General features: G+C 44.5%; 1 protein-coding gene across 3 annotated transcripts in view; it reads left to right on the plus strand.

The window, feature by feature from the left end:
- The window catches only part of PRICKLE2 (prickle planar cell polarity protein 2), a 402478-nt gene that overhangs the window by 9945 nt on the left and 376962 nt on the right, over positions 1-15571 (plus strand). For 2 of the 3 annotated variants that reach the window (XM_066350403.1, XM_066350402.1), the window contains exon 2: positions 251-336. The exons of the other annotated variant lie outside the window; for it this stretch is intronic. In XM_066350403.1, the coding sequence (XP_066206500.1) occupies positions 251-336 (86 nt within the window). The remainder of the gene's footprint in view (positions 1-250; positions 337-15571) is intronic. 3 annotated transcript variants of the gene reach the window in all.

The raw sequence follows: 15571 nt of genomic DNA on the forward strand, positions 1-15571 counted from the left end.
CATCTCTTGGTGGCTTGGTGCCCTCACCAGAGGCTGTCCGCCTAGGTCGCAACACCGTTCCCCATGAAGAAGACGACCCCTGGGGCACCAGCAGCACCCTGGCCCAGGTCCCTCTCCTCTGAGAGGAACATTGGAGTCAGTCAAATGAGGTGGGGGTTTGAAGAGCAGGGCGTCCTGCCTTGGACACTAGTGGGGCTTTGGAGGGAGCCTCTGTGGTAGAAACATATTGTGTTGTCTTTTTGTTTTGAAGTTGACTGGACTGGGGCGGATAGAGAGAGGCCAGCCATGTAACGCCTGTGGTGACCAGTGCCCTGGGTTTGCCTTGCATAAATGGAGGTAGGACCCTTAGATCTGATTTCTAAAGGCACAAGGCTTGGGGGCATGGGGCGGGGGTATATATGTGTGTGCCCACATGTAAAAAATATATATGCACAAACATCTATTTTTCTTTTTGTAAATCTCACTTGTAAGCCACATGGAAATAATGAAAAGGCTATTCCTTTAAGAGTGGGATTACATCTGCTACAAATATTGATTGTGGAAGTGGTGGCCAAATACTGGGGGATACAGGGAAGTATTTCCATGATGTGGGAGTGTTGGGTCCCTGGAACCCACACTCTGTATATGTAAGTCAGTCAGCCCCAAACAATTCAACTTGGCATGGAATTGTTTCCAAGAGCCACTGGCTGGTGTTTTCCAATTGTGTTTTTGATTCAGCCCCTGTAATTCTGGGTCCCAACCGCAAATCCACCACTGCCCGTCTGCGCTGTGTCAACCCTCTTTGGTGGCCAGATGTTTCTTATTATAGTGCCGTGAATGTCGACTTCCAGGCAGCCCCAGCCTGGATTGGAATGATTATGTTTGGGAGACAAGGGATCTCAGTGCCCTCCCAATGCCTCTGGCTGCTGGGGCTCTGCCTGGGAAAAGTTGGGGTACAGGCTTCTGGCTCTCAGTTTGACGATGTGAAGAGGAGAAGTGGATCCTTTTTGGCAACTGCATGAAAAGAAAAAAAGCAGTGACAGGAGAAAATTCTCCAACATCATAATCCAGTTCTTCTTTGATTATTGTATCTTTCCCCACTGCTCCTGTGCCCCTTTGAAGAGGGCTGTTCTGGACACTAGGGAGAAGGGCCTGCTTTGATCTTTCTTTCTGGTTTAGTGTGTGCTTCTCTACTTTCTCCCAGTTGGTAATGTGTGCTGGGCACCCAGTTATAAGGAAACTTCCAACTCACTCCTTCAGAAATAAAATGCTTTTGTTCCTGCCTCTGATGGGTTCGGCAGCCTCTTTGCCTTTGTTTCAGGGCACCGAGCGCAGCCCTGTGGCTCCCGAGCATTTAATAACTTGTGTGTCAGAGGCAAGGCTGGGGGACCTTATAAATACTGTAATGGGCGATAGGCATCCATCTGCTGTGCCAAATAGGTGTGTTCTGGGTTACCCCTTGTATGTCCCAACTGTGAAAGTGGGAGGAATGTGGGAATAGGTGTAGAAGTTTTATTTTTGTCAACTAAATCCAGGACCCAGAACTACTGATCACATTCTCTTCTACCCATCCTGTACTCAAAGGGCAAGGTGGGGTGGCCAGTGGTGAGCAGGACGTGATTTTCAGCTTCTCCCGATTCTGCAGTTTTGGGGTCTACTCCTCACTAGAGGCCTGGCGAGGTGTACCTGGCTCCCCTCCTCCGTTCTGTGTGATCTGCCCTCTAGTCAGTCACTTACCTTCCCTAGTTCTTAGTTTCCTGAACTGGTAAGTGGGAGCAGTACCTTACCTTGTGATGGGATTGTTGGGATTTAGTGAGATCCTGAAAGCATGCTGTTTGCCCAGGACCAGGCACCCAGTCAAGGTTTGTTCGTTATTTTTAGCTTCCTCTCAACCAATGCTTAGGAGGAAACATATCTGGCTTGTGTGAGGCTGCTGGGTGCCCAGGTCACAGAACTTTCAGAACCACAGCTTCTGGGAGAACCTGAAGCCATTTTAGCCCAGCTGACGTCGTGATGGGAGAACAAGTGTTCCATTTTCAGCCCATTCTGGAGACTTTCTTTTGGAAAGAGACCCTTTCATTCGGATGAGATAGGTTTTCATGTGAAGCCTTTTCCTTGCTCGCCGCAGAAAGGCTTCCCTTTGGCTCCATGAATGGGGTTTTTATGGCGTTTCCACCCATCGCTGGAGAGGAAGCAGCTCCTCCGCCCCCTCCTTTTCCCCAGTGGGCATGCTCTTGGGTGATACAGTACATACTCTTTTTGGCAGTTAGAAATCTCATCTGCTCACTTTCCACTTCTCTGGAGAGACAGTTGGGTGGAACAGGCTGCCCCACAAAAGCGGCACCCCTCTTCCCCGGGAGTGCCAAGGCACCCTGGTGTCACCCTGGGCTTCTCGGCTAGCCTCTCTGCTTCCACACACCGGTCCCTCTGAAGTCCATTGTCTGTAAGGCAGGCAGGCACCTCCTCCAAGCAGCACAGAACTGTGTGATTGCCTCTGGCACAAAGGCATTCAAGTTCTAGGGAGGAAGTGTGCTGTAAACAAACTCTGCTCCCCCCTCTGGTGAGAAGGGGGAGCTGGGGCTTTGAAGTCCAGACAGAGCCAGGCTGGTGTCTAGCTGTGGCTTTGACAAGCCGTGGAACTTTGGGCCAATGACTTAGGCTCCCCAAGTTTTATTTTCCTCAGCTGTCAAACTGGGCTCTCTCTACTGAACAAATATTTGAGTGCCTGCTTTGTGCTGGGCACTCTGCTGGTGCTGGGGTACAGCAAAGAACAAAACAGCCGGGACTCCTGCCCTCATTCAACAAATAATTTCCTTTTAGATAACGTGGTCAGGCAAGGACTCTAGGTGACATTTGAGCAGGGACCTGAGTGAAGCCAGGGAGCAGGATCATGCTGAACTCTAGGTGACATTTGAGCAGGGACCTGAGTGAAGCCAGGGAGCAGGATCATGCTGATTCAGACTGGGGCAGGATCTTTCAGTATACCATCTCCTGGAAGCTTGTTACAAATGCAGAAGTCAGCCCGGCCCTCGGCTCCGGAGCCTGAGCCCAGCTGGTGTGTGTTGGCAGAGACTGAGCAGCCCTATGGAGCACACCCCACTCTGCTCATGCGGGGCAGCCCCCACACTCGGGGCTCCCTCTGTGTGCAAAGGAGTCCTAAGGTCCTGTGGAAGTCTGCCTTATTGTATGGGGATTTGACATACTCTCCCCATTTTTGTCACCCATGCCTTTAGTGGCCGATGTGGGGATTTTTTTTTAAGATTTCTAAAAACACCCTCAGAGATGATGTGGCTTGGAGAGCAGAGGCTCACAGTGTCCTCCACCCAATCTAGGGCAGCTGGGGAGCCTAGGTGGGCACTGCTCCCGACAGGTGGCTTAGCCCTGAGGAAAACACCTCCAGGCAGCCTTTGGCGAACCCTGCCATTGCTGGGTCATGGAGGGAGTTTTTATTAAAAGGGAGATTAAGGCATCTTCATGAATAGTGGCCAGAATAAAATTAATAACTAAGCACTTAGATGATACAGCATTCTGAATGGGGTTTAATTGGGCTTGCTTGTTTGCTACCAGATTGGGCAGGGAGAGAAAAACAGTCATTTTTACAGTGAAAATGTACCCTTTGAAGGCCTAGGTACTGACGCATCACAAACAATAACACCAAGACAACATCAGCAGTAACGGAGAGCACTGACTGTCCAGTGTGCCTCCATGTGTTACGTACATTCTCTTTAATCATCACCAAACCCTGTGAGGTAGATGTGATGATTTTCCAATGAGGAAACTGAGGCTCAGCACTGCTGGGATGTCACTTTAAAATCCAAGCTCATTTCCTTGTGACTCATCTCTGGTTACTTCTCTATTTTAATGCAAAGGTCACAAACTAGAGAGCCTGGGATCACATCCAGCCCACAGATGGGTATTGTTTGTTCTGCACAGTGTGTTCAATAAAGGGTTTTTTTCTAACCTTAAAATCCAGGTTCCAGCTTCTGATGGAAAATTTAAATGTGTGGTAAAACATGGGGACTGTTGCTTCATGACAGTAACTAGCAGATACCTTTGGAAAGTGTGACCTGGTATTGCAGTAGTCTCCAACATTTCAGTTGCATTTAAGGACTGCTTCAAATATTTAGGTGACCTGTCAGGTCCAGAAGTGATTGAAGCTTGCAGATCCTGAGTGAGCATTCTCATCTCTCTGCATATGATTTTAAAAAGAGTAGACTTCTGTAATATTATCTACTATTCTTAAAGTATTGACAATGCCACCTAGGTGTTTTATCTCCTTCCTAACTTTCACTTACAACAATCCTTGGAGATAACCAGTTGCAGTTATTTATATCCATTTTAAGATATAAGGAAATTGAGTTCCAGAGAGGTTGAACAACTTGCCTAATAGTCAATGGTTATTTCCATCCTGTCTGACTCCCAAATTCTGTTTTCTGGACTAGGACTTCTCACTTGGCTTGTATATGAATTACCAAGGGATCTTGTTCAAATGCAGATTCTGATTCAACAGCAGGCTTGAGGCAGGGACTAAGATTCTGCATTTCTAGCAAGTTCTCAGGTGATGCTGACTGCTGCTAGCCCAGAGACCACACTTTGAACAGCAACAGTCTAGACCAGGTGTTGGCAAGCTACATTCTACTGGCCAAATCCAACCCTTCTCCTGTTTTATATGGTTTACATTACATTTTTAGTGGGTAGGGGAAAAAAATAAAAAAGAATAATATTTCATGAGATATGAGAATTATACAAAATTCAATTTTCAGTGCCCATAAATAGTTATCTGAGCAAAGTCACACCTCTTAGTTTTACATTATTGTGAATGGCAATTTTCCTGCCATAACCATAGAGTTGAGTAGTAGCAACTGACCTATTGGCCAACAAAGCCAGAACATTTACTGTTTGACCCTTTATAGAAAATATTGGCCAATCCCTGTTCTCTACCTCTGTCTAGGGAAATATGCAAATAGCTTCTTTTAGTTTTAGAGGAAAGGACTATGAGAAGGATGCTGAAATAAAAAAGTCAAAGGCAACCAAAGAACCAGGGAAGAGACCAAAGCCATTTCTAAAGGGCATGTGAAGATGAGGTTTGCAAGACCAGATCAATGAACTGCCAGTGGATTCTAAGCTCCTTGTAATCCCTTTAACGGTTCAGCTTTGCTGATAAATGTATATTCAACTCGAGCATTAAAAGGCGGGCTTTCAGAACAAGCCTCCAGGAGCTGCACTTTCAGAAGCAGCTGACATGGGAAGCCCAGAGCAGTGGTAGCTTTGTGAGATCGTTTTAATTATGCAGAGTAGTTTGTCTCTGGACAATGGCTGTCTCTCCAGGCAGGATGCTTTGGCGCTGTGCAGTCGCTCTAGGCTGCGCTTGCTGGGTCAGCCAAGACTGGGCCTTGAAAAGCATCTTTCCTTAGTTGCCCTAGCAATTCTGTTGATTGATGACTGGAGCAGTAATTCAGGGAGATGCTGGCTTGGTTTCCCTAGTGGATTGCAATTTGGCTAAGAAATGGATCCCCCTCTGCTTGTTTTTGCTTGGGAAGGAAAACCACTCTGTCTCAGATATGCCAAGAAAAGGGAGGAAGGAAGCGTGCATGCATATAAGACATGCCTGGAACCCTCAAGGTAGGGAAGATACTGGTAGCTAAGGAGGTTGCTGGTTGGCTCACCTAATGCCGTTGGGATTTGACAGTATGCCTGCTAGAAGTTGAAACACTTTAATAGGGTTTTTCTCTTGAAGAAATGTATCAGTTCTTTATAATATAGGATGTAGTAAAAGTAGGTTTATAGTTGTGAGTACATGAGACACAGAGGTTATTCTTTTATTATTATTTATTCCTGTATTATTAATTTTTTGTGTGTGACAGAGAGAGATAGAGAGAAGGACAAATAGGGACAGACAGGCAGGAAGAGAGAGAGATGAGAAGCATCAATTCTTTGTTGCGGCTCCTTAGTCTCCTTAGTTGTTCATTGATTACTTCCTCATATGTGCCTTGACCAGGGCGATGCAGCAGAGTGAGTGACCCCTTGCTCGAGCCAGTGACTTTGGGCTCAAGCCAGTGACCTTGGGCTTCAAGACATTGACCTTTGGGCTCAAGCCAGTGACCATGGGGTCATGTCTATGATCCCACAGTGAAGCCAGCGACCCCACACTCAAGCTGGTGAGACCACACTCAAGCTGGCGACCTTGGGGTTTTGAACCTGGGTTCTCTGTGTCCCAGTCCGACGCTCTATCTACTGTGCCACCTCCTGGTCAGTCTCTTGTATTATTTTTCATACAAACAACTGTAAACCTACTTTTGTATATTCATATTCATATTGTTGTCTCTGATTTTAAATTAAGCTATGCCTATTATAGAAGATTTAAAAATCATACACAAACATACACACACATACACAAAGCACAGAGGAGAAAACCCTTGATTGTACCTTTGAAAGCAAGGGACAGCAAAACACAGCCAGTGGGACAAAATCAGCCAGCTACCTGCTTTTGCATAGCCAGCTGCTAAACATAATTTTTACATTTTTAAATGGTTGGGAAAAAAATAAAAAGAACAACATTTTGTGGCCCATAAAAATGAAATGAACTTAAAACTTTAAGTCCATAACTCAAGTTTTAATGGAACACGGTCATGACCATTTATTTATTTATTTATTTTTTATTTTTCATTTATTTATTTATTTTTTTCATTTTTCTGAAGCTGGAAACGGGGAGAGACAGACTCCCGCATGCGCCTGACCGGGATCCACCCGGCATGCCCACCATGGGGCGACGCTCTGCCCACCAGGGGGCGATGCTCTGCCCATCCTGGGTGTCACCATGTTGCGACCAGAGCCACTCTAGCGCCTGAGGCAGACCGGGCCATCTTTGCTCCAATGGAGCCTTGGCTGCGGGAGGGGAAGAGAGAGACAGAGGAAAGCACGGCGGAGGGGTGGAGAAGCAAATGGGCGCTTCTCCTGTGTGCCCTGGCCGGGACATTTATTTATTATCATCTGTGGCTGCTTCTGCTCTAGCAGAACTGAATCATTGAGCCAGTACTCACGGTCCACAAAAATGAAAGTCCTTACTACCTGGCCCTGTACAGAAACAGCTTGAGACATATGTTTATGTCATGGTGTTTATTTCCTCAGATTCATTCAAATTATGGCTTATTAACAAGGTTTTACAGAAAATATACATTCTACTTTGAAATATTTTTTGGACATCTTTACATTTCAGGCAAAATATATAATTTATTAGTTTTTAGAATCTAGTATAGGGGTAATTATTGAATTAGAGTTTTTCTACTCATGTCCACTTTGGTAGTTCTCCATTGTTCCTCATTATATACTATATGACAGTTTTTTTTATGCCACAACATGCCTGTATTGAGTCCTTGTCAAATTGTCCTCCAAAAAGATGATGCCAACTTTCACTTCTATGCCTTAAAAAATTTGGGTATATATATTTCTGGGTCCATCGGGCTGAAACTTTGAAACATCCCAGCTTGTATGGTGACCTCATAACTCATCCTTGCGTAAGCACCGTGCGTGAGGATCCGTGCCTGATGAATAGTGAGGAAACAGGGAGCATTGATGTCAATCCTCTTGTTTGCAAAAGACACATTATTTGTCTTTAATTTCAAAAGTGACACCCACATTCTATTGAAAGATGGTCATTCAGTTTTATGTTTCTGTTTGTTTAAAGTTAGTAGGATGAAGGGGGAATAATAAATTTGTTATTTTGTGGTCTCTCAGTTCAAAGAGCTAGAAGGTTATCCTTTAACTGTGCATTAATGAGTACCCAGAGGGAATTCCCTGCGGACAGGGGAACATTTCCTAAACAAAACGATTCCCAGATCACTGAGCATTCTGAGATCTAAAGGATTCTACCCTGCCTTATGTATGGGAAAGCCATGGGGGGTGATCTTTAGGGAGAAATTTGTATTTCCAGTCAGTGTCACAAAAACTTCTAGGAAGCTTGTGAAGGCTTATGTGGGAGCATTCTAGTTGAATGATTAAAGGGACAGGCTTTGAAGACACGGTGCAGGGATTGTAGTCTTGATTCTGCCTTACACAGACTGTTCTTGGGAAAGTGACTTCTCTTCCCCAGCATTTCTTGACTTTTTGTTTTTCCACCTGAAAATGGAGATAATTTTACTTATAATTCTGAGATTATCTTAGAAGTTGTTAAGAGGATTAAATGGGATAATACATGCGATGTGCCTCTATGTGCATGCCTTAATATATGTTTGTGCTTGCAAGAAGGTTTAATGGAAAAAAGATTGGATAAAAATTAAGACGACCTGCTTCATGGCTCTGGAAATTATAGGTTCTATGACAGACAACAAGTCATTTTCCCAACATGAGCTGTACATGTTAAAAGGGGATGAGGCCCTGGCCGGTTGGCTCAGCGGTAGAGCGTCGGCCTGGCGTGCGGGGGACCCGGGTTTGATTCCCGGCCAGGGCACATAGGAGAAGCGCCCATTTGCTTCTCCACCCCCCCCCTCCTTCCTCTCTGTCTCTCTGTTCCCCTCCTGCAGCCAAGGCTCCATTGGAGCAAAGATGGCCCGGGCGCTGGGGATGGCTCCTTGGCCGCTGCCCCAGACGCTATAGTGGCTCTGTTCTAGGCAGAGTGATGCCCCGGAGGGGCAGAGCATCGCCCCCTGGTGGGCAGAGCTTCGCCCCTGGTGGGCGTGCCGGGTGGATCCCGGTTGGGTGCATGTGGGAGTCTGTCTGACTGTTTCTCCCCGTTTCCAGCTTCAGAAAAATACAAAAAAAAAAATAATAATAAATAAATAAAATAAATAAAAGGGGATGATGATTCTTCGGGATTTAGCTCAGAAGAGATACTAGACTGCTCCTTTATGTGGGGGTTTAGGTTCTAAAGGAATGAGGCTGATGGAATAGCAGACTCATGCAGCCCATCCCACACTCACCTGGGGCCTTATACATTTCAGATGAAATGAACTTTAGTAAGATTGGACCCTATACTCTCACAATCTTTTTGTTTAAGTGAAGTGTGCATATGATGATTGTAAACACAATTTACAAACTAATAGGAAGACATTTAAAGTCTGCCGCTGGGTTCACTATATAAAAGAAGGCTTTTTTTGTGCTTTGTGCCCACCAGCTGGACCATGAATATTTATGTCCAAGATGAAAATGACACAGCATCAAGGCGATACTTACCTGTCTTTCCTAAGCTGGCTTACTAAGTATGAGTTTTTGTGGGCTCTAGTGTATATTGCTGAACACTTTCATTTATAGGATCACCAGTCCTTACATGGAAGCTCCCTCTTTTGGCCTGTACTTATATTTTGTGGACACTGTACAAGATTTAAAATTTTAATTAATTGCCAACATTTGATATTTTGTGTAAAAAATCAGCATTGGGTGTTTCTCTGGAATAATGAAAATCTTAGGCAACTCTGGGCTTGTATTCCTTTCTTCCTTTTAGCTAGAACATGTGTTCAGCTTTTCCACAGTCCCCACCATTCTCTCTTGCTTACACCTGGCCTGCACACTCTTTTACATCACTGACTGGCTGCTGTAGACATCTGATTTGAAGAAGTAGGTGAGTGGATATACACGACTGGAAAGATGATGTGAATGGCAGGGACAACTATGCTGAGCAAGTCATCAAAGCCGCTAAATCCTCCCTGCAAGGCCAGAGGCCGCCACCATGCACATGCGGGCTCGACTGGAGTCAGGCAGATGGTAAAGGAACAGTGGAGCCAAAATATGGTGGGCCATTCCTTTATTCAAGTCTTGCACCGGCCGATGAGCAGACACATAGGGCTCTCAAAGCCACTGACGTATTCTCCAGTTCCACAACCTGGAGAATCTTCTCTGGTTCCTCCTAAAATCAAAGGCCCCACCAGTCTCAGCAGAGCTCACAAAGCCCCTCACCTCTGGTTCCCCATCTGCACACCTTCTCTCTCCCTGCCAACATGGCTTCTTCTTCAGCACTCTGCATTCTCTCTGCAAAACATGGTTTCTCTTTCCCTCTTCTCCTTCTCTTCTCTGCTCTTTTTAAAAGTTTCTGGCAGGAAAACCTCTCTTCCAACACACATTAGCAAAACAATGGCCCTTCCCAAGCAGGAAGGTAATTTGCAGTTTCACAGACCATATATACCTGGTGCTGCCCCCAATGCAAACTATAAGTGAGCAAACATAAAAATCATATTTTGCAAACTTATTTGACCAACACTCCCACTCTGGGAGATCCCCATGAGGGGAAAGGATCACCCATGTCATCCTCTAAACAGTTCGCCGAGGGATACGTTTTATCTTCTATTTTTAATTATGAGGAAACTGAGGCCCAGGGCTGTTAGGTTAACATGCTCATGGTCACACAGGTAACAAGTGGTGGAGTCAGGATTTGAAACCAAGTCTAGGGCTCGAGATCACAAGTTTTTAACCAAGCATGTTGGCATTTTGACTTTTCTTGTCTAAATGTAAAACTATACATTGGAGAAAACAATCTTATATTCTCTGTGGCCTGGGGATGAGATCATACTGTTGTCTACAATGGATGAAACGTCTGAAGAACCCTGCGCTAGTTGGTTTACTTGAGGCTGGGGTCTCAAAGGTGAAACTCCTTGACAATCAGAGGGTGTGGTGTTAAGCTTACTGGGATGTCTGAAAGGTGAGAAATTGAATCACTTACAACAGGGGTCCCCAAACTTTTTACACAGGGGGCCAGTTCACTGTCCCTCAGACCGTTGGAGGGCTGGACTATAAAAAAAATATGAACAAATCCCTATGCACACTGCACATATCTTATTTAAAGTAAAAAAACAAAACGGGAACAAATACAATATTTAAAATAAAGAACAAGTAAATTGTAATCAACAAACTGACCAGTATTTTTTTTTTTTTTTTTTAGATTTTATTAATTCATTTTTAGAGAGAGAGAGAAAGGGAGAGAGAAGGGGGGAGGAGCAGGAAGCATCAACTCCCATAAGTGCCTTGACCAGGCAAGCCCAGGGTTTCGAACCGGCAACCTCAGGGTTCCAGGTTGACGCTTTATCCACTGCGCCACCACAGGTCAGACCAAACTGACCAGTATTTCAATGGGAACTATGGGCCTTCTTTTGGCTAATGAGATGGTCAATGTGCTCCTCTCACTGACCACCAATGAAAGAGGTGTCCCTTCCGGAAGTGCGGTGGGGGCCGGATAAAGGGCTTCAGGGGGCCGCATGTGGCCCGCTGGGGCCGTAGTTTGGGGACCTCTGACTTACAATGTGATTTCCAGTAGAAGGTCACCGGGAGTTTGCTAATTGGATCTGCCTGCATACATTAAAGATGGTGCCATTCAACCTGTTTACAGCTTTGGTGTTGAGCAATGTGGCCAGTTTGTGAAGGGGGTTGGGGTGGTCAGCAGAAATTTCATTTGCATGCATCCTGAAGGAAACCTCCACAAAGGGATCAGCCAAGTAAGGGAATTTACAGGTCATCTTTTCAGCAGCATCTTTTCAGTCAACACACTAGTGAAAAGGAAACACAACGGTCATTATCCAGAGTTTGGACTGGTGCTTTTCAGCTATTGCTCCCTGATGCTTTCCTGATTCGACACCATGTTGCAAACCAGATGATGCAAGCACATTTGAGGGTTGGAAATCATTTAATGCGAGCGTTATTTGATTTTATGTTTGGTCAACTCCTTGATGATGCAGAAAGTGCTTTCACAGGTCTTAAAAGCTGGCTTATTATGCGTACATGTAACACCCAGAGTGGGTCTTCCAAGTTTAAGTACTGAGGAATTAGGCCTCCAGGGGGCTTATTAAAAGAATGCAGGTGTTTTCTTTCTTCAACACACTATGAAATTACTCTGATAATATAATTTCTCAGCCTTTTGTTCCCAATCAGGCCCAGGAGCGCTGCTGTCATTTGCATCCTCGGTGACTCTGCCTCTGGAGTTTTTCCAGCAGTTTATTGAGTTGTTTGGAAATCATGACAAGCTCCTTTCATCTTTATGAAGCCCCAAATTTGGAAACAATAAATAACAGGGGAATATCTTTATCATCTTAGGTCTGGAATATTTGAAGCGATGGGAAGAATTCTGGGAGGTGGAACAATTTAATAGATGTTTCCAACTCTGAGTGTTTTAGATAATGTTTTTCTCTTAAATCACAATCCTGGTGATAAGAGCATTTTGAGACAGGTTTACTTCTTATTTAAAATTAATTTTACTTAAATTTTTGGATGATAAATGTGCAGTGTAGATAATTTAGAAAATTCCGTTTGGAAAGACAAATGATTAAAAGAAAATGCCTTTACCTCCAACACCCATAGCGTCGTACTCTTAGCATTAGGATGTGATTTCCATCTGGTTTCTTGACTTAGAATTTTACATAGTTGTATTAGTTTTCTAGAGCTATGAAACAAATAACTGCCAGTTGGGTGGCTTCAAGGAACAGAAACGTCTTTCAGAGTTCCGAAGGCTAGAAGCCCAAGGCAGGGAGGCAGCAGGCTGCTTCCCTCTGGAGGCTCCGTCCTCGGCCTCTGTCTTAGCTTCTGCTGGCTCTTGGCACTCCTGGGCATTCTTGGCTTGTGGATGGACCACTCCCATCTCTGCCTCTGTTCTCACACGGTGTTCCCCTTCTATCTGTCCCTTTCCCTGCTCTTCTCTTATAAAGACCTGCCATTGGATTTGGGCTCTTCTTAGTCTTGGGTGATCCCATCTCAGAGTCCTTAATATATCACATTTGGAAAGACCCTTTTTTCTATAGATCACATTTAAAGATTCCAGGGAAGTCTTTTTTGGGGGAACCACTATGCAACCCATTATAATCATTATGGTAATAAAGCATACACAGTGTTATATTCTTCAGCGGGGTACCCAGTTAGGGCTTTCTAAATGTGTTCTTTGTAAAACAACAGTGGCACAGCAGGGTGGCACCTTGACTTTGATGCACCTTTCAGAATACGCTTTCCTTGTCTTTTCTAGACACTGTTAGATGCTTGCAACAGGAGGGGACTGTGACAAGCTGCTATCGGTGGATGGCATTTCCTGCTCATACTGATGAATTCAGCTGTCTGTATCAGTTGACCCCCAGGTCATCCTGTGAAGTCCATCCATCTTCTTTTAGCTTTTGTTGGGCCTTGCCAGGGAGATGTATAGGAAATGAACTGGTAGTTTGTGGACAGTTATTTGTGGGAAGAGCTTTTGGCCCTGGGGCCTTTTAATTACTGTCTAGGTTATATAATTGATTCACTTTCAAAGGCAAAAAAGAAAAGTCTCTTTTAGAAAAGGAAATTCTTCATGATTCTAAAAATAATTCCCATCTCCACAAAATTGTCCTAGAGCTAACTCACTGCTCCCCTCTCCCTGCCCCCCACTTCTCTGTAAACACAGCCAGAGAAAGATAACATTAATTGTACTTACCCCATTTCCTGACTTCTGTTAAATCCAGCATGAATGCATCTAGGCTATTCAGGATAAATTATTGAAATAAAAGGGAAGCAAAGTATGAAATTTTTATCCTCATCATCCTCCTCATTCTCATGCTAGCTATCATTAATTGAACATTTACAACATACCAGGGCTATTAAATTCTTAGCATGTTTCTTATAGTCTCTTACTAATTATTTAAACCCTTGATGAGAGAGATACAATATCAACATGGTTTCATGAAGAAACCGAAGTGCACAAGTTATAGTGACTTCACCAAGGTCACACAGCTAGTTAGTATTGAAACTAAGGTTAAATCTTAGGATTCTGACTGTGGTTTGGGCTCTTAGACACTATATTACATTTCTGGCTCTGGAAAGATCTCATAGACTCAAAACTGTTGTAGTGCTGTTCACCTCCGCTCTCAGAGTTTGCCATTCATTAGATCTCAGTTAGTGATTAGAATTTACATCTAATGAATTAGGTCCTGCTGCTGCTGGTCCAGGGAACATAGTTTGAGAACCACTGTTCAACACCATAGCCCAGCCCTCCACGAATTGGCAGTGACATCAGGGAGACCAGATGAACATGATTTAAGTGATCGTCCAGTTTAGCAGTTCACGAGCTTTTTCACCACAAAGTACAGGGGGTCCTCGGGTTACGACACAGTTCCGTTTCTATGACTGACCTAACTCGAATTTTGGTGTAAGTCAAAACACATCCTAGCTTAAGTCACTTACTAATTCTAACACAGTTATAAAATCATAATCTAGAATATAAAATCACAACTAAGCCACAGAAAATGAATACTGAGTATTCTTCCACTGTAAAAAAAACAACTAGTTTGCCCATGTAGTCTGTAAATCAATGCTAATGGCGTAATCCAAAACACTCATATCTCAGTTTTGGGGGGTTTTCTTTGTATTTTTCTGAAGTGAGAAGCGGCAGAGGTGGGGGGTGGGGTGGGGCTGACAGACTCCTGCATGCACCCGACCGGGATCCACCTGGCACGTCCACCAGGGGGCGATGCTGTGCCCATCTGGGGCGTTGCTCCGCTGCAGTTGGAGCCATTCCAGTGCTTGAGGTGGAGGCCATGGAGCCATTCTCAGCGCCTGGGCTAACTTTGCCCCAATGGAGCCTTGGCTGCAGGAGGGGAAGAGAGAGAGAGAGAGAGAAAGGAGAAGGGGGGGAGGGTGGAGAAGCAGATGGGTGCTTCTCCTGTGTGCCCTGGCCAGGAATTGAACCGGGGACTTCCACATGCTGGGCTGATGCCTACCACTGAGCCCACTGGCCAAGGCCATGTCTCAATTTTTTTTTTTAAGTTTATATGGGAGTGAGTGTCATAAACTCGAATTGTCATATATTGAGACTGTCATAACCCGAGGGCCCCCTGTAGTTCAATGTTGAGGGCTAGGAGTTTAAATTGGAAAGAGAGGCCCTCACCCCACACTTAAGCTTTAGTATACTCTTGGCGTTCTCCTCTTTACTATCACTTAGAGGACATAGAATTTTATAAAATGGTTTTTTTTTTAATTTTTTTAAATTTATTCATTTTAGAGAGGAGAGAGAGAGGGAGAGAGAGATAGAGAGGGAGAGAGAGACAGAGAGAGAAGGTGGGGAGGAGCTGGAAGCATCAACTCCCGTATGTGCCTTGACCAGGCAAGCCCAGGGTTTCGAACTGGTGACCTCAGCATTTCCAGGTCAATGCTTTATCCACTGTGCCATGACAGGTCAGGCTAAAATGGTTTTTAAATTCTTTCACCAGTTGGAAAGTAGAAGCGGCCAAGCTCTGGTGTCTATGAAGACGACTAAAGATTAATTCAAGGTTCTAGCCCCACCAGGTAGTAAAATACATTGTAAAGCTATACAAAGGAAAAGAATATAGTACTGGAGCAGGAATAGATTACTGTGACAGATCAGCACATCTCCCAAACCAAACTGAAGTCCTTGTGGCGAAATGGTGTATGATAAAGGTGACATGTAAGAGCTGGGGGAACAAGTCAGTGACTGGTGCTGGGACAAGCAGCTTTCCGTTTGGAATAAATATTAATTTAAAACTTTTAAATAAAAGTATTAAATTTTTTTGTGGATGAATGCTTGTACAAATTTGGAAAGTGAAAGATATATCTAAATTGAAATCTTTTTTCTTTCTCTTTCCTCCCTTCGCTCCCCACCCTGTAGCCACACTGGCCCCCTACTGGTCACGTGACTCAGCAG

Source organism: Saccopteryx leptura, chromosome 10, assembly GCF_036850995.1.
Source record: "Saccopteryx leptura isolate mSacLep1 chromosome 10, mSacLep1_pri_phased_curated, whole genome shotgun sequence".
Taxonomy (NCBI): Eukaryota; Metazoa; Chordata; class Mammalia; order Chiroptera; family Emballonuridae; genus Saccopteryx; species Saccopteryx leptura.